At 45.4% G+C, this 25,389-nt stretch overlaps 1 protein-coding gene across 1 annotated transcript in view; it reads left to right on the forward strand.

Annotated features, from left to right (window-relative positions):
• The window catches only part of KMT2D (lysine methyltransferase 2D), a 3,358,270-nt gene that overhangs the window by 1,588,607 nt on the left and 1,744,274 nt on the right, over positions 1-25,389 (forward strand). The window contains exon 19 of the mRNA XM_044082193.1: positions 8,330-8,439. Within this exon, the coding sequence (XP_043938128.1) occupies positions 8,330-8,439 (110 nt within the window). The remainder of the gene's footprint in view (positions 1-8,329; positions 8,440-25,389) is intronic.

Consider the following 25,389-nt stretch of genomic DNA (forward strand, 5'->3'; position numbering starts at 1 on the left):
TATACTCTGGCAGACGATCTAAGCAGAAATATCACGGACCCGCACGAATGGAAATTGAATCCACAAATCTTCAGCATGGTAACGCAAAAATGGGGATGCCCAGACATGGATCTTTTTGCCTCCCCACTGAATTGCCAACTACAAAAATTCTGCAAAAGGACTTATCACACACAAGCATGGAAAGTGGATGCTCTCTCGTTCAGCTGGAAAAGCCTAAAAGTTTATGGCTTCCCACCATTGCCTCTCCTTTCAAAGGTACTCCTAAAAGCCAGACAAGAAAAACCACAGATGATCCTGATTGCTCCAGACTGGCCATGCCAGCACTGGTACCCAATCTTAAAGAACTTAGCTCAAGGCCCACCATGGATTTTGCCTCAGTTTTCACAACTTCTGAATCAACAAAACAATCATATCCCGCACAGTCAGCTCAAAACCCTAAACCTGGCTGCATGGCAGATTCATTAGTCAAACAGGCAACACCGGTCTCTAAAGCTGTTATGGATGTCATTTTGGAGGCTAGGAGGCCTAGCACCAGGAAATCTTACTCAGAAAAATGGAAGAGATTCTGCGCCTGGAACCAGGCTCAAAGCCTTGACCCTCTTGTCCCAAACATTCCTCAGATTTTACAATACTTAACTGAGATGCTGGACAAAGGCCTATCCTTCTCATCAATTAAGATCCACGCCTCTGCCATTTCAGCACATTACAACACAGATCCTCCTTTATTCTCTCATCCTTTGCTAAAGCAGTACCTCAGAGGGGCTAAAAACATAAGACCGCCCCTGAGAGCACCAACACCAATGTGGGACCTCAATTTTGTTTCTGAAAAACTGACCCTGCCACCTTTTGCGCCAGCCAATACAGCAGATCTAAAATTTTTATCATGGAAAACAGCTCTGCTCCTGGCAGTAACTTCAGCTTGAAGAGTCTCAGAGCTACAGGCATTAATGGCAGTGGAACCTTTTATAATTTTTCATCAGGACAGGGTTTCTTTAAGGACAAACCCTACCTTTATGCCAAAGGTGGTATCTAGTGTGGCTCTTAACCAAACCATCCATTTGCCAACTTTTTATCCAAACCCCCAGAATAAAGGGGAGAAACTTCTGCACTCTTTGGACATACACAGGCAGCTACGCTTCTACTTGGACAAAACAAAAGCTTTCAGGAAAACTGAGCAACTGTTGGTAGCATATGCTGCAGGATAACAGGCCAAGGCTATTTCAAAGCAAACTATCTCCAAATGGATAGGACACTGTATTCGTTACTGCTACACACAGCATGGGAAATCTGTCCCTAATAACATTAGGCCACATTCTACCAGAGCAACAGCCACTTCAACAGCCTTTCTCAGAGGAGTACCAACCAAGGAAATTTTGGAGGCTGCAACTTGGAGTTCAGTGCACACCTTTACCAAGCATTGCCACTTGCCTCTCTACTCTAAATCCAGAGCAGGATTTGCTACTGCAGTTCTGCAGGGCCTCATAGCCAATCCTAACTCTTTAGACCAGCCACCCAACCTCAGCTTTGGGATTCTACCCAAGTGTAATGACTGCAGCAGTGTAACACGATGAACATAGTACAGATGTTCGTGCATACAGCTGCAGTCCTTACATATGGGTTCTCCTGCCGTCAGGCGGATCCTCGGTCGGCCGAATTCCAAAGTCTAGGTCCGGCGTCGGTTGTCGTCGCTTCTTCCCTGACGTCAGTGCGACAGGGGTATAAAAGAACCAGCCGATGCCATTTTCTTCAGTCTTTCTTGCCGCGCGGTGCCCGAAGCAGAAGCAGTTCGCAAGTGCCGGTCGGCCAGCTCCTGAGATTACGAAAATTTGGAAACCGAAGTCTTCTTAAAAGCTAAGTACCCCGTTGGGGAACCTTTTCTTGCCTCAGACCGATGTCAGACAAAGTTAATAATTTTATTTCTTGTGGGAAGCAAATACCGCATAAGGATTTCCATTCCCTCTGTATACCTTGTTTAGGCCCTGACCACGAGGTCTCGGCCTGCCGCTTTTGTGCTACATTCAACAAACGCACTATTAAATGTCGGGCGGAGTTCGCCCAGCATTATTTTGGAAAAGCATTTAACTATACTATGTCGTCGGATACTCCGACTCCGGTTTTGTCTAAAAAACGAAGAGACAAGGACTGACACTCGTGGTCCGCGACCTCTACCGACACCACGCCAAAGCCAGCTACACGTGGTCCAGTTCTCAGTGAGGCGCCTACGCAGCCCCTGCCTACCGACGACCTGCCTTTGACGGTGTCTCCTGTACCCGAGGTCGCAGGCTCCTCGGCCCAAACCCCGACTACAGATACCGAAGCCACTGTCTGAGTTGAAACTCAGAATGTGGACAGGTCCACCTCCACTCGAGGTGTCTTCAGACCTTCCTCTCCTTTTTCTATCAAGGCTTTCACTAAGTCTAAAGCAACCATGCACTCTAAGAGACCAGCTGCACAGGGCCCATCTCCAGGCCCCATGCCTAAGAAAAGATGCTTAAAATAGCTGAGGATTTAATTACTCTTATCAGAGGTTCTCAGCCCCCTCCAGACAGAAGGCCTAGAGTGGAGGAAGATTCCCCCTCCTCTGATCAGGGCTCCATTATTTCAGAGCACTCAGATGATCAGGAACATTCTTACTCCTTTTTTGAAGACTCTGATGCGGAGGAGTCCATTCCTTCTGTATCCCCCCCCTGAGGATTACTCATTTGGGGAAACTTTGCATACCTTAAGGGAACACTTCCACTGGGAAGGCCAGGATTATTCTGATTCCAAGAAAAGGCTCAGGGAATTTCTTTTGCTTTCTCAGCACAGGCCTTTGGCTATACCTCCTGTCTTGGACATTCTAGATGATGTTTACTCAGAGGCCTGCCTTAACCCGGATTCTCTACCTCCAGCTCCAGTTAAGCCTGACAGGTACTACAGGGTCCCTGACTCACACCAATTTCTATACAAGAGCCATGCTGCTGACCCAGAAACCATCTCACAGGGCCCCAAGGGAGTTAAGGCCTCCATTGCTAAAAATCCTTTGCCTTCCGAGAGAGATTCCAGATCCTTAGAAAGGTGGGGAAAAAAGGTATATACCTCGGCTACCTTATCTATGAGGGCCTTAAATTGTCAGTTTCATATGCTAAAATACCAACAGTTTGTTATCACAATTGAAAAGTAAAATGTCACAACCTGAACAACCAGATTTGAAGGAGTTGCAGGACTTGATACATAGTGCAGAACAAGTGGGTAAGCATAACTTACAATGTGGTTTTGATGCTCTAGAGGCCTCATGCAGAGCTGCTGTTACAGGATCAGTCATACGTAGGCATGCCTGGCTTAAGGAACAAGCCTTACCTGATCATGTCAAAGCTAAATTACTAGACGCTCCTCTTCAAAAGGATGTACTATTTGGTTCTAATGCTGAGGAGGTATTAAGGAAAATGGAGGAAAAGGCTAAATCAATGGAAACTGTGAAAGAATTTCTACAGGTACAACCCCCACGTTTTAGTAGAAATTGGCCTTCCAAAAACTGGTCCTTTCCTGCCACAGACAGACCCCAAAGAGGCAGATACAGGCGCCCGAGGGGCAGAGGACAATCCCAAGGATCGTACAGAGGCAGACACTCCTACACAAAGAGGTGGTGAGGACAACTCGCAATCTATCAGAAAGCAAACCCAATGACTTTCCACTTTGCATGCCAACCAGATCTCAAATGGCAGCCCCCTTGGGAGGAAAGCTGGCATTATTTTCAAAAAATTGGCATACTGTCACAAAGGACAAATGGATCCTGGACATTATAAACAGAGGCTACGAATTCCATTTTCACACCCTTCCAAAAATGAGAGGCATGCCAAACCTGCCACACAATCAAAGGGCAGAGGCACAAAGGCTAATTACAGATCTCAAAAACATGAAAGCTATTCAAGAGGTACCTGTGCATGAACAAGGTCAAGGTTTTTATTCCAGGCTATTTCTGGTGCCAAGGAAGCGAAAAGATTGGAGACCTGTTCTGGATCTATCCATCCCAAACACATTCCTACTCGTACCAAAATTCAAGATGCTCACTGTACAGCAGCTTCTTCCCATGCTGGGCAAGGAGTCTTGGCTGGTAACATTGGACCTCAAGGAGGCATACCTGCATGTCCCAATCAGACAAAATTGCAGAAGATACCTCAGATTTCTTGCAGGTTCAACTCATTATCAATTCTCTGCATTGCCCTTTGGCTTATCTACTGCGCCCAGAGTATTCACGAAATGCCTGGCATCAGTAATTGCCTTCTGCAGACTTCAAGGGATACAAATACATCCCTATTTGGATGACTGCCTGATCCAAGCGGACAGCAAACACATCCTTCAGAAACATCTGGCTTATGTAATAATGTTATTGAACTCTCTGGGATACAGAGTCAACAAAAAGAAATCAAGACTAATACCCTCTCGGAAGATAATTTTCCTGGGTGCCAACTTGGACACAAACACCCAGATGGCCTTCCTCACGCCAGAAAAGCAGGGGCAACTAATCCAATACTTCAGAACACTAGCAAATTGCACCAGGCTTACTGCAAGGAAAATCCTGCAGGCTCTGGGATTCATGGCATCTTGCATCTTACTAATCCCATGTGCAAAGCTGCATATGAGGAAACTACAATGGTACCTGAAAAACCATATGGTCTCAACACAGCCACAGTTTGGAAACAATAATACCACTAATTCCATGTCTGCAAAAGGAATTTCTGTGGTGGGCTCAAGCATGCCAAACAAACACAAGTCTCCCTTTCAGCAAGCCTCAAGCAAATCAAGTCATCACAACAGACACCTCGGACTACGCCTGGGAGGCGCACATGACAGATCGGTGCATTCAGGGCAAATGGTCCCAAAAAGAAAAGCACCTTCACATCAATCAAAAAGAAATGCTAGCAGTAACAAATGCTATTATAGCTTTCAAGAACTTTCTAAAACCAGGTCATCTATTGATAAGACCGGACAACACCACAGTTATGTGGTACATAAACAAGCAGGGAGGGACACATTCTTACCCCCTATGCAGACTGGCCATGTCACTTTGGAACACGGCCATGGACTTACAAGTGGAACTAAAAGCACAGTACTTGCCAGGCAAGGAAAACATGCTGGCAGACAACCTAAGCAGGATTATGACAGATCCACACGAATGGAAGTTGCATCCAAAAGTTTTTACAGAAATTATCCAAGAATGGGGAAGACCAGACATAGATCTATTTGCCTCCCACAAAAATCAATTGACAAAATTCTGCTCAAGGATCTTCCATCCAAAGGCCTGGAGAGTGGACACTCTCTCTTTCAGCTGGACATCAATGACAGTTTATGCCTTTCCACCTCTTCCACTGCTGCCCAAAGTTCTATTGAAGACCAGTGCAGACAGACCAAAGATGATCCTCATTACTCCGGACTGGCCAAGGCAACACTGGTACCCATTCCTGAGGAGCCTGACGCATACCCCACCATGGACCCTGCCTCTAATGCCTCTTCTTCTGACTCAACACAGCTTCAAAACTCTTCACAGTCAGCTAAAAACTCTCAATCTAGCCGCATGGAAGATTCCTTAGCATCACAGCAGGCCCTACTCTCCAAGGAGGTGCAGGATGTCATTTTGGAGGCCAGAAGGCCATCAACTAGAAAAGCTAACTCCGCAAAATGGAAACGTTTTTGTGTCTGGAATGAGAAAAAGGGCCAGGACCCTGGAAAACTGAATTTACCACAAATGCTACAATATTTGACAGAACTGCTAAGCAGTGGACTTTCTTCCTCCTCTGCCTCAGCCATTTCTGCAGAATACAACACTGATCCACCTTTATTCTCTCACCCTCTCTTAAGACAGTTCCTCAGAGGGGTTAAGAATTTGAGACCTCCAAGGAAACAACCAATACCTGCTTGGGATCTTAATTTTATTCTGGAAAAACTCACCCTGCTTCCTTTTGAGCCAGCTGCTTCAGCAGATTTGCAATACTTGTCCTGGAAAACAGCTTTCCTTCTGGCCATCACCTCAGCTCGTAGAGTTTCAGAATTACAGGCTCTCATGGCTGTCCAGCCTTTTATCATTTTCCATCAGGACAGAGTTTCCTTATGAACCAACCCGTCCTTTATTCCTAAAGTGGTATCCAGGGTAGCTTTAAATCAGGCCATACACTTACCTACTTTTTATTCTAATCCTCAAAACAAAGGGGAGACATTGCTACATTCCTTGGACATCCACAGACAACTGCGTTATTATTTGGACAGAACCAAGCCTTTCAGAAAATCAGAACAGCTCTTTGTGGCCTATGCAGTAGGAGCTCAAGGAAAACCAATTTCCAAACAGACAATTTCAAAATGGATAGCCCACTGCATACGTTTTTGCTATTCTTTTCATGGCAAAACTGTACCTACAGGCATTAGAACTCATTCCACCAGGGCCACAGCCACCTCTACACCCTTTCTCAGAGGAGTTCCTACCAAGGATATCTTGGAAGCAGCCACTTGGAGTTCTGTGCATACCTTCTCCAAGCACTACAACTTACCATTATACTCCAAATCTAGAGCAGGGTTTGCCACTGCAGTCTTGCAGGGCATTTTGGCTCCTCCTAACTACACCTAATGCCTACCACCCCTTTCTTAGCTTTGGGATTCTACCCATATGTAAGGACTGCAGCTGTATGCACGATGAACATAGTACAGTTTTGTACCTACCATAAATGTAGATGTTCGAGTGCTAATACAGCTGCAGTCCAGGTTTCCTCCTCCTTCCCTCTAGGGGTATTCTTTTATGGTGTATTTGCTTTCAACTACTGTTTTTTGATTATATTGCATTGCATTATTACCTAATTTTATGTATTGCCTTCCTTCTGGGAGCACCTGACATCTGGAGCAAGAAAAACTGAAGAAAATGGCGTCGGCTGGTTCTTTTATACCCCTGTCGCACTGACGTCAGGGAAGAAGCGACGACAACAGACGCCGGACCTAGACTTTGGAATTTGGCCGACCGAGGGACCCGGCTGACGGCAGGAGAACCCATATGTAAGGACTGCAGCTGTATTAGCACTCGAACATCTACATTTATGGTAGGTACAAAACTGTACTTTTTGTACCTACCATAAATGTAGATGCTTGAGTGATCACACTGCTGCAGTCCAGGTTACCCTCCCTCCATCCCCTCTGTCCTAGCTGGACTTATCTATACCTTTCTGTTATATACAACCTTTGTGGTGTATTTGCTTGTAACTGAAGGTATTGTTTTTATTTTATATATATGTTTTATTAGCAATATGTATTGCCTACCTACTTGGGGGCACCTGACATCTGGGGCAAGAAAAACTGAAAAAAATGGCGTTGGATGCATCTTATATACCCCTGGCGCACTGTCAGGGAAGAAGCGACAACAACCAATGCCAGACCATGACTTTGGAACTCTGGCCAACTGCGGGACCACCTGACGGCAGGATAACCCAAGTGTAATGACTGCAGTAGTGCGAACACTCGAACATCTACATTTATGGTAGGTACAAAACTGTACTTTTTTCATTCCAAAGCTGCTATGTCAGAAAAGTTGCGCAGCTGCAACATGGGCTAGTCCACATACCTTTATTACTCATTATAAATTGAATATGGTCTCCAGGGGGAAGAGCCTCTTTTGGTTTTGTGGTTCTCAGGAATATTCTTCCTTGAGGCCACCCAAGATATAAGGCTGCTGGGGACTCTGTCCGAAAAGTCAGTAATAGATGAAGATTGACAACATCAGATAAAGAAACCATCTTACCATAACGGTCCATCTGTGTTGTTGATATTCATCTGTTCTTGTGTCCCTCCTGTGTGTCCCCTCATTTAGACTTCTGGTGGAGTGTAATGTAGAGAAGTGCATTGTGGGTAGACTAGCAGCTCGAGAGATTCTTTTTTTTTTGTGTGTGTGTGACACAAGTTTTATAATGGCTGGATTGGTTCCGATGATTGGAACCGTAACCCACAAGTCAAGAATAGATGAAGATAGACAGCACAGATGGAATATTATGGTAAGACATAACTTTTTTCCCTCCTGTACTGTATTTTGTAGTCAGGATTCAACATTGTACCTTGGTTCTGAGAATGAAGCATTACTAACAGCTGCACCACCATACTGCATAGTACTGAAATTGTACTAGGGTTTTGAGAATCGTTTTTAAATGTCTTACCCTAGTGAATAATCTAGTGCTTCGCTGCCATTTCTTGCCTGAGCCCACATGGATTTGTTTTTATTCTGTTTCCTTGTAAGGAATTATAAAAAATCATTTTAGTTTCTTTGTTGTTTTTGTGAGCTGCGATTGGTTCACCTCCATTTTTTTTTCATTTTCCTTAGGTGGATGCATGCAATGTGTGAGAACTTGTACTCTGAAGATGAAGTGGAGCTAGCAGCAGATGAAGGGTTTGATTGCACTGCATGTCGGCCATATGTTGTAAAACCAGTTCGTAAGTGCCTAATTCAGATTATTTTAAGCCATGCATATATCACAGCTCTCATTGCTAAGGCAACCTGAAACTGCAGCTGAACCACCCTTTCTATTTGAAGCATTAACAATGCTGAAATATGCGGAGTTCATGTAAAAGAGGAGAGAGGGTTCTTATTAACTAATATCGGTATACAGTGTTCTCCCTTTGATGGGGTAATATTAACTTAAGCTGTTGTCATTGTAGACTGCTGTAAAAGTGGGTGTTACCAACTTTACAAAAAAAAAAAAAAGGTTGCTGAAGTGATGGCTGGTACTTGGTTTAATGGAGTAGAAAGGAGGGTCTGAAAATTTGTCTTCCTGCAGTAATCTTTAAGCATATGTAACATTTCTCAAATGCTAAAAAGCTTTCATTACAGGATGAATGGTCCATGAAAAAAAATCTCTGAAGGTTAACATAACCCAGATAATGTTAAGTTGTCAATCTCGCCTTCATTCTTGCTGGATGGGTTCTGAGCCGATCCTCGGCTCCGACTCGGCCACTCTAAAAGCTCGAGAGCTAGTTCCACCGGCTCGAGGCTCCCCTATATCCCACAATGCTAGGCGGTAACTTCTCAGATCTCGTTTTCCGCTACAGCGATCGAGGTGTGTTCCTACCGGCTCAGGTTAGTTTTTGGTAAAGAACTAGTTTCTTAGCCTTTTTTCCCCTGTTAAAGTTATTTTTTTTATATATATATATAGTTAGTTTGGAAATAGTCTATCCCATTCCCGTTAACTTTCCACCCCCTTTTTTCCACAAATCTCTAGAAATTTTCCCTCGGGCCCTAGGCCCAGTCCCTCCCTTCCTAGTGAGTGACTGTGTTTTGTAGGGATTTTTATTTCTAGTTACTATAATTTATTTTAAATTAGTTTTAAATTACTCCTAAGTTTTATCGGTGTGTGTGTGTGTGCTTGTGTGATTACACTTTTCCCTTAGATATGTCTAAGGAATCAAAGGTCTCAGGCTTTAAGAAGTGTGACTCGTGCTGTCAGAAGATGTCTCTGACAGACGGTCACACTTCTTGTGTGTACTGCCTGGGACCTTTGCACCTGCAGGACTCATGTGCTGTTTGCCATGGCTTCAGCCCTAGAGTCCTGCAGGAGCGAAAAAATAAACTTATTTTAAGGGGCTTACTTAAGCCTGAGGGTCCCTCGACTCGGTCATCGGGGAAACCCTCTAAGTCTTCCAGACCTTCGGCTCCAGCATCTGAGCCGTCTTCTGGAGGCCCTAAAGCTATTCGAACATCGGCTCCGGCTGGAGCCGATGAATCTCGAATACAAGCCCCTACGGTGTCCTCGGCTCCGGCCGGAGCCGAGGAAGACATTACTCTGTCGGCTCCGATTATTTTTATTGGAACCGACATCTAGAAAAAGGTCCCGATCTCCATCTATTGGCTCCGTTCATTCGGCTCCAGCATCACCCTTGCTGTCTGAACGGAGCCATAGATCCCACTGTTCTAGGTCTTCCAGGTTATCGGACCATGACCTTCAGAGAGTAGTGAGTCTACTTCTTAAGTCCGAGGCATTAGCCCAGATGCTTCAAAGTCCGACTCAACAGTCGAGACCTACTCCTATCACTCAAATTCCTCCTCTGACTCTTTTGAGTTCGGAGCCGGGGCGGCTCGGACCCGAGACTGTGGTAGCTTCGGAACCGATACCTTTGTCTTCGGTTCCCTCGTCGGCTCCGATGTCTTCCTTGGAAGAATCTCGGTGCCGGACTTCCCTCGTCGGCTCTGAGGGGGGTGAGTGGCATCAGACCCTTGTCCGACCCCGCTCTCCCTCTCGGTGCTTCGGCGCTGGTGAGTTCGGCTCCGACATCAGCCTCGGAGCCATCACTGTCGGTGCCGGGGGAGGTTTCCAGTTTTTCGGAACGGAGACCTCCGGCTCTGCCTGACAGGTGTGCCTTCGAGGTCATGAGGAGCGTGTTGGAACCAGGTTCATCTCCACAGTCGGTTCTTTCTGCCCCTCCCCCTATGGTGCCTCCGGTGATTTCTACTCACTCTCTCATCCCTGACCTTAGAGAGCCAGCTCCTCAAGTTTCCCCTGTGGGGTTCTCCTCCTCTTCCGAGGCCTCTCCTGACCCTGTAGGAGAGCCCCCTAGGAAGAGGCAGTGCAAGAGGAAGCACATTGACTCCCCTGAGTCTGTCACCTCTGACACTGATTTAGAGGATTCTGAAGGTTCCCCTCCTTCCCCCTCTGAAGATGTCTCCTTTGTAGACATCCTTGAAATCTTAAAACAGAGGGGAAATTGGCCATCCCTCAACCCTTCAGAGGATGAATCAGTGTATCTTGAGGCGTTTGGCTTTCGCCCTTCCACCTCCTGGGTGTCCCCTCCCTTTGACCCCCTTATGCAAGTGGTGGCAAAGAAGGCTTGGGAGGCTCCTGACTCAGTGGAACCCACCCCCAGGAGACCATCAAAGTTCATCACGGCCCCCAAGGATAAAGAATTTCTGACCAAAGGCGTCTCTGTTGATGCTATGGTGGTGGCTGCGGCTACCAAGAAGGAGTTAGCTGATCCTTCGGTGCCTGTTCATCCTCCTAACAAGGAGTCTAGGTCGATGGACAGGTACGGGAAGCGGATGTTCTCATCAGCGACCTTTACTATGAGATCGCTGAATTACCTGTGTCATTTTACTCGTCTTCAGAGGGATTTACTCAAAGAAGCGAGTGAAATGTTGAAGGACCCAACAGCTGCGGGTTTTCAGGATAGGATGAACTCTCAGCTGGCTACCCTTAATTCTATAACCAACTCTTCCATGCGCCTCCTTTCATATGCAGCGGATGGAGCAAGTAGAGCGGCAGGTACAGGTGTAGCCTTGCGTAGGCACGCCTGGATGCAGCTTTGCAACTTTGCGGACCCTTTTAAGGCATCCTTCACTAATTCCCCCTTTGATGGATCATCCCTTTTTGGTCCTCAAGTGAAGGAAACCCTGACTAGGTGCGAGACTGATGGCAAGACTCTTTCTGCCATTGGAGTCCATTTTTCTACTCCTTCTAGACCTTACCCCAAAGGTCAGAAGGGGGGAAAGATGTGGTTCCGCAAACAATCTCAAGGAGACTTGCCTGACTCACAGAGTCGTTTCCCCTCTAGAGGCAGAGGGGGGAACAACAATGGTAGACGCCATCCCAGGGGCAGAGGGGGCCCGCAGAATCAGGGCAGTCGAGAATCCTTTTCCAACAAGCCCTTTCAGCATCCCTGAGGTGTTGCCCGACTGCCCACCTTCGGAGGCAGTCGGGGGAAGGTTGTCACTGTACCCAAAAGCCTGGCTATCCCTAACTCAAGACAAGTGGGTACAGTCTATCATTTCCGAAGGCTACAGAATCCCTTTCCTTTTCATTCCGAAGCAGTCCAAAAAATCCCTTCCAGACGTTCCACCCAGTCAAAGGGAGCAAGCAGCATTAGAAATTTCAAAGCTGCTCGCAAAAAGAGCCATTCAACCAGTTTCAGCAGACCAGGTAGGATCCGGAATCTACTCCAAATTCTTTTTGGTTCCAAAGAAAACAGGGGACTGGAGACCCATTTTGGATCTCAGCAACTTGAACAAGTTTGTCAAGAAAACAAAGTTCCGGATGGTCACGCTGCAGTCCCTTCTTCCCCTTTTGGGGCGGGCAACTGGATGTGCTCGATAGATCTCCAGGATGCGTACTATCACATCAAGATGAGTCGACGCTCCAGGAGATTTCTCCACTTCAGACTGGGAACCAGTCATTTTCAATTCAAAGCCCTGCCCTTTGGTCTCACTACAGCCCCCCGAGTGTTTACCAAATGCATGGCAGTGGTCGCCTCTCATCTGAGACGACAAGGATTCCAGGTGTTTCCTTATTTAGACGACTGGCTCCATACAGCCCCCACCAAGCATCTTTTACTTCTCGCCAGAGACTACACTTTTCACACGTCAGGCACTAGGCATATCAATAAACTACAAGAAGTCTGTCTTGTCGCCTTGTCGTGTTATTACCTTCATAGGCGCAAATCTAGACAGTCAAGATGTCAGCCAGACTCACAGAGCAGAGGATAGCAGACATACACAAACAGGTCTTTCTTGTCTTGCAGAGCAACAAAGTCAAAGCCAGACTGATCCTGAAAGTCTTAGGGATTATGGCGGCGGCCATCCCTCTCCTACCATTAGCTCGCTTCCATATAAGAATTTTACAATGGATGCTCTTCACACAATGGTCTTACCAAAGTCTCCCAATGTCCCATCCTATTCGGATAACTCAATCGTGCAAGAATCATCTCTATTGGTGGATCACATCTTCTCAGCTCCTCCTAGGGAGACCTTTCGTCCCTCCCCCTCTGGTTGCTACAGTGACAACGGACGCCTCCCTGATCGGGTGGGGGGGGGGGGCATTTCCAGGGCAGGTCAGTCCAGGGCATGTGGCAACCGTTCGAGTGCCACTTGCACATAAACGTCCTAGAGATGAGAGCAGTGCTTCTAGCGTTGCAAGCCCTACAAGACTCTCTTCCCAAGGGAACTATAGCAATTCAAACAGACAACATGTCTGTAGTGTGGTACATCAACAAACAAGGCGGAACCAGATCTTACCCCCTATGTCGAGAGGCACTCAGACTGTGGCAATGGGCGATTTCTTCTCAGCGATTTCTGTTAGCAACGCACATCCCCGGGAAGCCCAATGTGATTGCAGACAAATTGAGCAGAGCTATTCTCATGCCTCACAAGTGGTCTCTGAACAATTCAGTGTTGGAGAAAGTTTTTCGAAAGTGGGGCAGGCCTTGCTGCGACCTTTTCGCTACTCCCCAAAACAGCAAGTGCGACGATTTTTTCACCCTCTTTCCCCAACCAGGCCACCCCAGCAGAGACGCTCTAGTGCATGTTTGGCCCCGGGGACTTCTGTATGCCTTTCCCCCCTTCCCACTGATATCCCAGCTGATACAGAAAGCCATCGCTCAGGAAGCTTCCATGATCCTCATTGCCCCTTACTGGCCTCGACAGATTTGGTTCCCTTTTCTCCACCGTTATCTGTTGGAACAACCTTGGCATCTGGACCCAGTTCCAGACCTCTTGACCCATCAGTCGGGTCAGTTGCACCACTCCCTTCCCTCTCTGAACCTCACAGCGTGGTTCCTCCATTTCCGACTTTAGCCAGGCTTCCTTTGATATATCACTCAGTTAGAGATATCTTGATAGCTTCTCATAAATCTTCCACTCGGAAGATTTATCTTAGCAAGTGGAAACGTTTTTCCTATTGGGCGCTATCAAAGAATATAGATCCTTTCACTGCTTCTATTCAAACAGTTCTAGACTTTCTAGCCGAACTTTTCTACTCAGGTTCGTCCCCATCTACCATTAGAGTTCAATTGGCAGCAATATCGAACTTTCATGTTGGAGTCTCAGAGTCCTCCATTATGTCTCTCAAACTCTGCAAGGCTTTTTTAAAGGGAGTTTTTCTCCTCAAACCACCCATCAGAGATCCTCCTCCTCAATGGGATCTCAACTTGGTTCTGACATCCTTAATTCTTCCCCCTTTGAACCTGCGGCTTCATGTTCTATAAAGTTACTTTCTTGGAAGACACTCCTTTTAGTAGCTATCACCTCAGCTAGAAGAGTCTCCGAACTCCATGCTCTGTGTAGTCGACCTCCTTATCTGGTATTTCATAAAGACAGGGTGTCCTTGCGTACTAACCCATCTTTTTTGCCCAAAGTAGCTTCACTGGCAAATTTGAATCAAACCATTGAGCTTCCTGTTTTCTTCCCAAATTATTCTAATAGGTCAGAACAAAAGTTACACTCTTTAGATATTCATCGCCAACTTAGGTACTATTTAGACAGGACCAAACAATTCAGGAAATCTGACCAACTGTTTGTTTCTTATGCAGAAGGTAGAATGGGCCTTCCAGTTTCTAAAGTCTCTCTCTCTAGATGGCTTACTTCGTTGATTACCCTAGTGTATGAGATAAGACATCAATGGTTGCCATCCAAACCCAGGGCTCATTCAACTAGAGCTTTAGCCACTTCTATAGCTTTCCAAGATAGGCTGCCTATTGATTCTATTTGTTCTGCAGCTACTTGGGCTTCTCCCCATACCTTCATTTCTCATAAGTTGGACTTTGCCTCTAGAGACCGAGCCAACTTTGGTTCCACTGTACTGAAGAGTCTGTTCCGATAGGCCACACGGGACAAGGTGCTAGGGACGCGGTCCCATCCAGCAAGAATGAAGGCGAGATTGACAACTTAACATTTAGAAGATATGTACCTACCATAATGTTCCATGTTAGTTGTCTTCTTCTCGCCTTCTTTCTTGCGTCCCACCCTCCTTCCCCCTAGCCAGGGCAGACCTAGAGGAGTTTCTTGGTTCCTTATGGAATTTTATTGCTGGCCTTAGCTTTCAAACGAGATCTGAGGAGTTACCGCCTAGCATTGTGGGATATAGGGGAGCCTCGAGCCGGTGGAACTAGCGCTCGTGCTTTGAGTGGCCGATTCGGAGCCGAGGATCGGCTCCGAATCTATCCAGCAAGAAAGAAGGCGAGAAGAAGACAACTAACATGGAACGTTATGGTAGGTACATAACTTCTAATTCTCAGAGTTGCCACTGGAAATGATGTAGGGGTATTTGAAGAGAATCTGATTTGTTAGAAGAAAATTACTAGTGATCCATTCTTGCTTATTGGGAAGGAAAGCAAATGCACTGTGGGGATCTTAAAAGTCATAGGTTCATAGGTTCATACTAGGCTATCTGCCCAAGGGCATTTATAAGCCTAGCCCATAGTTATGTGGCTTTCGCCACCCCTTTAGTTTGAATAAAAACTATGCCTATCATTTTGTTGTGCCTCTGTCAAGCAGTGACACTGAAGTAATCCCTGGGGTATATCTGCAATCTCCCATCCATTGGTCAAGATTCCTCTTGAACAAGGCCAGAGAGGTGCTCTGCCTCACATGTACCGGGATTTTGTTCCACAGCATAGGGAGTCTCTGGGTGATGAATCTGTCCCTCCAGCACGTTCTATTTATAACCGTGTCAAGGTTTAAGTCTCCCGCCCTTGTGGTTCTGAGGGATCTAGATTTTTTGAGGTGAAGCATATTCATCAAATCTGGGTTTGACATGGCCTTATATGTCAGGCACAGGTCACCTCTGAGCAAGCGGTATGAGACTGAATAGAGCTGGAGTTCTTTCAGTCGGGCATGGTTTAAGATGTCTAGGTAGCATTAGTCTCAAGGCTATAAGAAGGGATTGAATGGTGTGGAGCGTTTTGACAGAGTTTTTATTGTTTTGTTAAGGCTTTTCTGATGAAAGTGTGGTATTGGGAATAACACCTTCTTGAGCTGACTTTCCTTCTGTGATTGGTTACTGTAGGTGATGCACAGTTACAGTAAGCAGCATTGTAGTAAGTATACTGAGTAAAGCTGTCAGAATAAAATTTTCATTACAAAAGTTATTTAATCTTGTCGATATTTTAGGAAATTGGGCCTTCCAAAGTGGAGGCATCTTCAAGGCTGTCTCAACCAGCAGGTCATAGTTCATTTGAATTTTTCTTACATCAAGCCACTACTTGGTGTCTGCATGAGTTTAGATTTTATCTTAAAGGTTTTGTGATGTTCTTCGTGTTTCACTGTTGCAGTCATTACATTTGGGTTTTCTGTTTGCAGGTAGCCCTCAGTCAGCCTGATTATAGAAGTCTTGGGTCCTGCGTCAGTTGCTGTCTCATCTTCCATGACGTCAGTTAGTCAGGTGTATAAAGCATGCAGCCGACGCCATTACATCAGTCTTTCTTGTTGTGTGGTGCCCGAAGCAGAAGCAGTTCATAAGTGCCAGTTGGCCGACTTTTGAAATCTTCGTTTTCGAGTTTCAGATCCGAAGTCTTCAACTAAGCTAAGTACCCCGTTGAGGATCCTTTTTCTTGCTCTAAATCGGTCAGTAAAAGTTAACAATTGTATTTCTTGTGGAAAGCAAGTACCTCATAAAGATGATTTTCATTCGTACTGCATTCCTTGCTTAGTCCCAGACCACGACATACCTTGCTGTCGGTTTTGTGCCTTATTCAAACCTCGAACTATTCGTCGTTAGTTCATTTTCACATATAAATATTTTGGTACTCGGTTCAGTTATCCAGAAATTGCTTCGGTAAGCCACCCGACTACTGACGTTCAGAAAAAATACAAAGATAAAGACAGAGACAGACCACATAGGTCCAATGCTGCTGATGTTACTTCTGCTAAGGTAGTCGCCAGTTCGTCGGTGCTCAGTGAGTCGCTTTCGCAGCTCCTGATACCCGCTACTTCAGATTCGCAGGCCACTACTGAGACCCATTCGGAGTCCAGTATGCTGCAAGATGCTTCTTCGACTGTGGAACCTCTGCGGATGTCTCTACCTTGGATGGGTCTGGAGCCACTGTGCAGGCACCGGCTTCTGAGGGTGTATTCAGGCCTACTGACTTGCATATTAAGCCGACGCCATCTTCTTTTTCAAGGCCTAAAACTTGATCTACGCCTAGAAAACCGATGCCCAGACCGCATGGCCAGGCCCCTGTGCCTCAAAAACAAATGATAAGAATAGCTGAAGGCCTTATTACTCTAATCAGGGGAAGCCACCCTTCTCCCTTTAGGAGGCCTAGAACTGATTTTCCTTCTGGTTCTTCTGATCAGGATTCTAATATTTCTGTTTTCTCTGATGACCAGGAGTTGCCCTTATCTACCTGTGAGGATTGTGATGCAGAGGACTCAATTCCCTGTGCTTCTTCTCCAGAGGATTTCTCTTTTGGTGAAACTTTGCATACTCTTTGAGAGCATTTCCGCTGAGAAAGCCAGGATTACTCTGACTCCAAAGAGGGGCTTAGGGAATTCTTACTTGTACCTCAACACAGGCCTTTAGCTATCCTTCCTGTACTGGACATTGTTGATGATGCCTTCTTGGAACCTAGCCTGGCCCCTGGCACTTCAGCTCCAGCTCCCAGAAAACCTGACAAGTATTACAGAGTACCTGACTCTCTCAAATTCCTCTTTAAGAATCCTACTGTGGATCCCTAGTCTGTTTCACAGGGACCCACAGACATTAAGGCTACTACTGCCAAAAACCCTACCCCCTCTGATAGAGATTCCAGGGCCCTGGACAGATGGGGTAAGAAGGTATACACTTCTGCAACTTTGGCCATTAGGGCTTTAAACTGCCAGTTTCATATGCTAAAGTATCAGCTGCATATTATTGGATTGCTTAAACAGAAAATGGTGTTGATTCCTGACTGTACTGAAAATAAAGAATTACAGGATTTAATGCATTCTGCTGAAGAAGTTGGAAAACATACTTTGCAATGTGGATGTTCTTTGTGTTTCACTGTTGCAGTCATTACATTTGAGTAATCTGCTGGCTGGTTGCCCTCAGTCAGCCTGATTAACAAAGTCTTAGGTCCTGCGTCGGTTGCTGTCCCTTCTTCCAGGGGTATAAAACATGCAGCCAACGCCATTACATCAGTCTTTATTGCCACGCGGTGCCCGAAGCAGAAGCAGTTTGCAACTGCCGGTCGGCCGACTTCTGAATTTTTTGTTTTCGAGTTTCAGAACCGAAGTCTTCAACTAAAAGCCAAGTACCCCGTTGGGAAAACTTTTTCTTGCTCCTTACCGATGTCAGTAAAAGTTAATAATTGTATTACTTGTGGGAAGCAAATACCTCATAAAGATTTTCATTTGTACTGTATTCCTTGCCTAGGCCCTGACCACAACGTGCCTTTCTGTTGGTTTTTGTGCTAAATTTAATCAACGCACTATTAAATGTCTGTATATTTTTGCTTCTAAATATTTTGGATCAAGATTTAACTATCCAGAAATGTCGTCGGTTAGCAATCCGACTACCAGAATACCTAAAAAACCCAAAGAAAAAGACAGAGACAGACCGTCGAGGTCCAAAACCGATCACAAAGCTTCTCCTAAGCTATTCACTGGTTCGCCGGTACTCAGTGAGGCACTTTTGCAGCCCCTGATACCCGCTACTTTTGATTCGCAGGCCTCTGCTGAGACCCATTCAGAGTCCAGTATGCCACGAGCTACTTTAAGTATTGAACCCGTGGATGTCTCTAACTTAGATTGGGTCCGCAGCTGCCGAGCAGGCACCGGCTCCTGAGGTTGTTTTCAGGCCTAAAGATTTGTGTATTAAACCGACGCCATCTTCAAAACTAAGGCCAAAAACTACTTCTATGTCTAAAAAAATGACGCTTGGGCCAGGTGTACAGGCCCCAATGCCTAAAAAAACAAATGATCAAAATGGCTGAGGATTTACTTACCTTGATCAGGGGTACTCATCCCTCTCCTGCTAAGAGGCCTAGGCAAGGCACTGGCTATGAATCTTCAGATCAGGTTTCTATTTCTTCTGATCAGGAATTATCTGTGCCCACTTATGAGGATTTTGATGCAGAAGACTCCATCCCTTCTGTTTTTCCCCCTGAGGATTTCTCTTTTGGAGAAACTTTGCATACCTTAAGGGAACACTTTCATTGGGTGAGAGTCAGGATTTCTCAGAATCTAAAAAGAGAGTTAGGGATTTTCTTCTTCTTCCTCAGCATAGGCCTTTGGCTATACCTCCTGTTCTAGACATTGTTGATTGTTTTCTCAGAATCCAGTATGACTCCTGATTCCCTGCCTCCATCCCCTAGTAAGCCAGACAGATACTGCAGGGTTCCTGACTCCCACAAATTCCTTTTTAAAAACCCTACTGCTGCCCCTGAAACCATTTCTCAGGGTCCCAAGGGTGTTAAGGCCTGTACTGCTAAAAATCCTACCCCTTCTGATAGAGATTCCAGGGCGCTGGATAGATGGGTTAAGAAGGTTTACACGTCTGCAACCTTGGCAATCAGGGCTTTAAACTGTCAATTTCATATGCTTAAATATCAACAGCATGTCATGAGTTTACTTAAACAGAAAATTTGTGTTGATTTCTGACTGTGTGGAAAATAGAGTTGCAGGATTTATTGCATTCAGCTGAACAAGTTGGAAGACATGCTTTGCAATGTGTTTTTGATACCTTGGAGGCCTCTTGCAGGGCTGCTGTAATTGGATCTGTGATAAGAAGGCATGCTTGGCTCAAGGAGCAAAGTCTGCATGACCATGTTAAAGCAAAGTTGTTGGATGCTCCATTACAACAGGACAGTCTATTTGGTAATAAGGCTGAAGAAGTTTTGAAGAAGATGGAAGATAAGCTAAATCTATGCAAACTGTGAAAGATTTCCTACAAGTGCAGCCACCTAGGTTTAGTAGGCACTGGCCTACTAAGAACTGGTCCTTTCCAGTACCCACTAGAGCTGCTCAGGTCAAACCCAGACATTCCAAAGGCCCCAAGTTTCAGTCGCAAGGAACTTTTAGAACAAAGCAATGGGGTGCCTCCACCTCCAAATCTGGAAGCAACAAGGCACCTTCCTATGGTAAAAACAGTCTCAATGACTTTCCAGTGCAATCACTAAGCACTTATCTTTTGGCCGGCCCTTTGGGGGGGGGGGGACTGGCACGTCATGCACAAAACTGGCAACTGATTACCCAGGACAAATGGGTTTTAAATATAGTATCCCAGGGATACAGATTTCATTTGCACACATTGCCAATCCCACACGGATGGCCATATCTGCCTCCAAATCAGTGGCAGATGCCCAGAAACAAGTTATGTCCCTCATGAGCATGGGGGATATTCAACCAGTACCAGAAAAGGAAAAGGGACAACGTTTTTATTCAAGACTTTTCCTGGTACCCAGAAAAGACAAATCATGGCATCCAATTCTGGACTTATCCATTCTAAATACATTTCTGGACATTCCAAAATTTAAGATGCTGACTCAACAGTTAATACCTATGCTAGGCAAGGATGCCTGGTTGGTAACTCTAGACTTAAGAGGCTTACCTGCATATCCCAATCAGGGAATCTTGCAGAAGATACCTTCACTTCAAAGCAGGCTATTCACATTATCAGTTCTCTGCACTGCTCTTTGGCATATCTACTGCGCCCAGGGTCTTCGCAAAGTGCCTGGCACCAGTAATTGCATTTTGCAGGCAAAGAAATATTCAAATCTGTCCATACCTGGGCGATTGTCTAATTCAGGCAGAAAACAAGGAGACTCTTCTAAAACATCTGGCATTTGTAAAAAGGCTTCTAACTTGTCTAGGGTACACCATAAACCAAAAGAAATCACAATTGGTACCCTCTCAAATTACATTCCTGGGAGCAAGTTTGAATACAACCACCCAGATGACTTACCTTATGCCAGAAAAACAAATTCAATTGATGACTTACTTCAAACAGGTGGCCACAAAAACCCAGTTATCTGCAAGACAAATTCTGCAGACCTTGGGGTTCATGGCCTTTTGCATTCTTCTAATTCCATATGCAAGACTGCATATGAGGAAACTTCAATGGTACCTAAAAAGCTTATGGAGTCAACATTGTCACAGCCTGGAAACAATGATTCCTATCATTCCTTGCCTGCAACTAGAGTTCCTATGGTGGGTAGAGGCCTGCCACCAAAACAAGGGACTGTCATTCATTCCACCCCCTGCCGCCCAAACACAGACTACAGACGCATCAGACTAGGCTTGGGGGGGGGGGGCGCATCTGGCAGGGAGATGCATTCAGGGCCAATTGAGCCCAAATCAAATGCACCTACATATCAATCAGAAAGAGATGCTAGCTGTACAGAATGCTCTGACAGCCTTCAAGGACTACCTTCATTCAGGACAACTACTGATAGAGACAACACCACAGTCATGTCGTACATAAACAAGCAGGGGGGTACACATTCCTACCCCCTTTGCAGACTAGCCACGGCACTGTGGAACACGGCCTTAACTTATCAGATACATCTACAAGCTCAGTTCCTGCCAGGAAAGCAAAATACTCTGGCAGACGAACTAAGCAGAAATCCTATGGACCCACACGAATGGAAACTGGAACCACAAATCTTCAGCATGTTGACACGCAAATGGGGGAGCCCAGACATAGTTTTGGGGTGAGGTAAAAAGATCCATCAGTTGGACAAATTCTGCACAAGAATTCATCACAAAAAAGCTTGGAAAGTGGATGCTCTATCCTTCAGCTGGAAAATCCTATCAGTCTATGCCTTTCCTCCTCTGCTATCCAAAGTCTTACTAATAGACAGGAAAAACCAAAAATGATTCTGATTGCTCCAGACTGGCCTCGCCAACACTGGTACCCGCTCCTGCGCAATATGTCGTACCTACCTCAGACACCTTACCTACTGCCTCAGCAGAACTATCAAATTCTGCACACTCAGCTCCAAACTTTGAATCTTGCAGTATGGCTAATCAACTAATTTCACCGGTTACATCTCTCAGTAAACCTGTGATCGATGTCATTTTGGAGGCTAGACGGCCTAGTACTAGAAAATCTTATGCTGACAAGTGGTAAAGATTCTGTGCCTGGAACCAAGCACAAGGAATAAGCACAGCAATGCCCAATATTCCTCAGATTCTGCAATACTTAACTGAGATGCTTCACAAGGTCTTATCTTTTTCTTCCATAAAAATCCATGCCTCTGCCATTTCAGTTCATTACAACACAGAGCCTCCCCTCTTTCCTCATCCTCTGCTAAAGCAGTACCTCAGAGGGGCCAAAAATTTAAGACCTCCCAGGAGAGCACCAACTCCTGTATGGGACCTCAATTTTGTTTTGGAAAAACTCACTCTTCCTCCTCCTGAGCCAGCTGCTACTGCGGACCTAAAAATTTTTCTCCTGGAAAACAGCTTTTGTTTTAGCAGTCACTTCAGCTAGAAGGATTTCAGAATTACAGGCTCGTATGACAGTGGAGCCTTTCATTATTTTTTACCCGGACAGGGTGGCTCTCGGGACCAATCCATCCTTTATGCCTAAAGTGGTATCTAGTGTGACGTTTAATCAGACCATTCATCTGCCAACTTTCTTCCCAAATCCACAGAACAAGGGTGAGCGGATTCTGCATTCATTGGATGTACACAGTCAACTAAGATTCTAGTTAAACAGGATAAAACCTTTAAGGAAATCTGAACAATTACTGATGGCATTTGCTGCAGGGGCAGAGGGAAAGGCCATTTCAAAGCAGACTATTTTCAAATGGATAAGCCATTGTATTCGTTTCTGCTATATGGACCATGGTAAACCTGCCCCCAAGGTGGTCAGAGCTCATTCCACCAGGGCTGCATCTACTTCTGCAGCCTTTCTCAGAGGGCTTCCTACCAGAGACATTCTAGAAGCTGCTACCTGGAGCTCAGTTCATACGTTCACCAAACATTACCATTTTCCTCTTTTTCTCTAAATACAGAGCAGGCTTTGCCACTGCTGTCCTGCAGGACCTTATAGCTGCTCCTAATGCTGTATAAATCCATCCTCCCAACCATAGCTTTGGGATTCTACTCAAATGTAATGAATGCAACAGTGAAACACGAAGAACATAGTACAGTTGTGTACACTACCATAAGTGTATATGTTCGAGTGTATTCACTGTTGCAGTCCTGGTTACCCTCCCTCCAGCCCCGTGTTTTTCTTTAACTTTACCTCTCATTTCTGTTACTATTTTTAAAAGCCTTTTTGGGGTATTTGCTTTTGTTTGGAGGCATATGTTTTGTGTTTTTTATTTTATTTATGGGAAGAAAAACTGATGTAATGGCGTCGGCTGCATGTTTTATACCCCTGATGACCTGACGTCATGGAAGAAGGGACAGCAACTGAAGCAGGACCCAAGCCTTTGTTAATCAGGCCGACTGAGGGCAAACTGCCAGCAGATTACTCATATGTAATGACTGCAACAGTGAATACACTCGAACATCTACATTTATGGTAAGTGTTCACAACTGTACTTTTTGATTCATTAGAGGCATCTTGCAGGGCTACTGTCACTGGGTCTGTATTTAGAAGGCATGCTTGGCTTAAGCAGCAATCTTTGCCAGATCATGTTAAAGCTAAATTACTGGATGCTCCCTTAAACCAAGACCGCTTGTTTGGCAACAAAGCAGAAGAAGTACTTAAAAAGATGGAGGAAAAAGCTAAATCTGTGCAAACTGTTAGATTTCCTGCAAGTACAGCCTCCCAGATTTAGTAGGCACTGACGTTCTAAGAATTGGTCCTTTCCTGCCTCTTCCAGGCCTTCTCAATCCAAATCCAAATCCAGAACCAACGGACCACCCAGTCTTCAGTCTCAAGGTACTCACAGGCCTAAGCAGTGGGGGGCTCCCACTTCCAAAGCTGAAAGTAGTAGGGCACCCCCCTGTGGTAAACTTTCACAATGACTTAGCTTTAAACCTTCCAAGCCCTGCTCAACTGACTGTTCCTTTAGGGGGAAAGATTGCCCTGCATGCAAAAAACTGGGAACTCATTACCCAAGACATGGGTTTTAAATAGTTTCCCAATGACAAACTCAGGGAACCAGAAACAAACTAAGAAAGTTTCCCAATGATACAGATTCCACTTCCACTCCTTAACAACCCCAAATAGTTGGCCAGACCTACCGCCAAATCAGTGGGCAGAGGCTCAAAAGCAGGTTCTCTCTCTTCTAAGCATCAGGGCTATTCAGCCTGTCCTAGAACAGGAATGGGGGCAAGGTTTTTATTGAAGACTTTTCCTGGTACCCAGAAAAGACAATTCCTGGCATCCTATCCTGGACCTGTCTGTCCTTAACACTTTTTTTGTAATCCCAAAATTCAAAATACTAACTCTTCATCAGCTGCTTCCCATGCTAGGCAAAAATGCCTGGTTGGCAACACTGGATTTAAAGGAAGCCTACCTGCACATCCCAATAAGGGAGTCTTGCAGAAGATACCTATGCTTCAGAACAGGCTACATGCACTATCAGTTCTCTGCACTGTCCTTTGGCTTATCTACTGCACCCAGGGTATTCACAAAGTGCCTAGCTCCTGTCATTGCATTTTGCAGGCAAAGAAATATTCAAATATACCCATACCTGGATGTTTGTCTAATTCAGGCAGAAAGCCAGGACATACTTTTGAATCATCTGGCCTTTTTACAAAGGGTGCTAACTTGTCTGGGGTGCACTATAAACGAAAAGAAATCACACCTGGTACCCTGTCAACAAATTATATTCCTTGGAGCGAGCTGGAATACAACTTCCCGGATGGCTTTCCTCACACCAGAGAAGCAAATTCATGTGACAACCTACTTCAAACTAGTGGCCACAAAAACCCTATCTACAAGGCAAATACTACCAGCCTTGTTGTTCATGGCCTCCTACATTCTTCTAATTCCATATGCAAGACTGCATATGAGGAAACTACAATGGTATCTAAAAAGCCTGTGGTGTCAACATTCTCAGGATCTAGAAGCAATGATTCCCATCATACCTTGCCTACGCTTGGAGTTCTTTTGGTGGGCAGAGGCCTGCCACCAAAACAAGGGACTACCATTCACTCTACCCCCTGCCACCCAAACCCTAACAGACGCATCAGACTATGTATGGGGGGCTCACCTGGCAGGGAAGTGCATTCAGGGCAAATGGAACCCAAGTCAAATGCACCTGCATATCAATCAAAAAGAAATGTTAGCTCTACAGAATGCTCTGACAGCCTTTAAGGACCACATTCTTCCAGGACAGTTAATGTTAAAGACGGACAACACCACTGTTATGTGGTACATAAACAAGCAGGAGGTACCCATTCTTTTTCCCTCTGCAGACTAGCCATGGCACTGTGGAACACAGCCTTGAGCTACCAAGTGCATCTACAAGCTCAGTTCCTGCCAGGAAAACTAAATACACTGGCAGACAGACTAAGCAGAAACCTCATGGACCCATACGAGTGAAAACTGGAACCAGACTTTCAACATGTTGACAAACAAATGGGGGAGCCCAAATATAGACTTATTTGCCTCCCCCCAGAACTACCAGTTATGCAAATTTTGCCAAGGACTCCCCACAAACAAGCTTGGAAAGTGAATGCTCTGTCATCAGTTTATGCCTTTTCCTCCTCTGTCTCTTCTTTCCAAAGTAGTACTACTAAAG

This window comes from Protopterus annectens, chromosome 9.part0, assembly GCF_019279795.1.
Source record: "Protopterus annectens isolate FY-2018-M chromosome 9.part0, PAN1.0, whole genome shotgun sequence".
Taxonomy (NCBI): Eukaryota; Metazoa; Chordata; order Ceratodontiformes; family Protopteridae; genus Protopterus; species Protopterus annectens.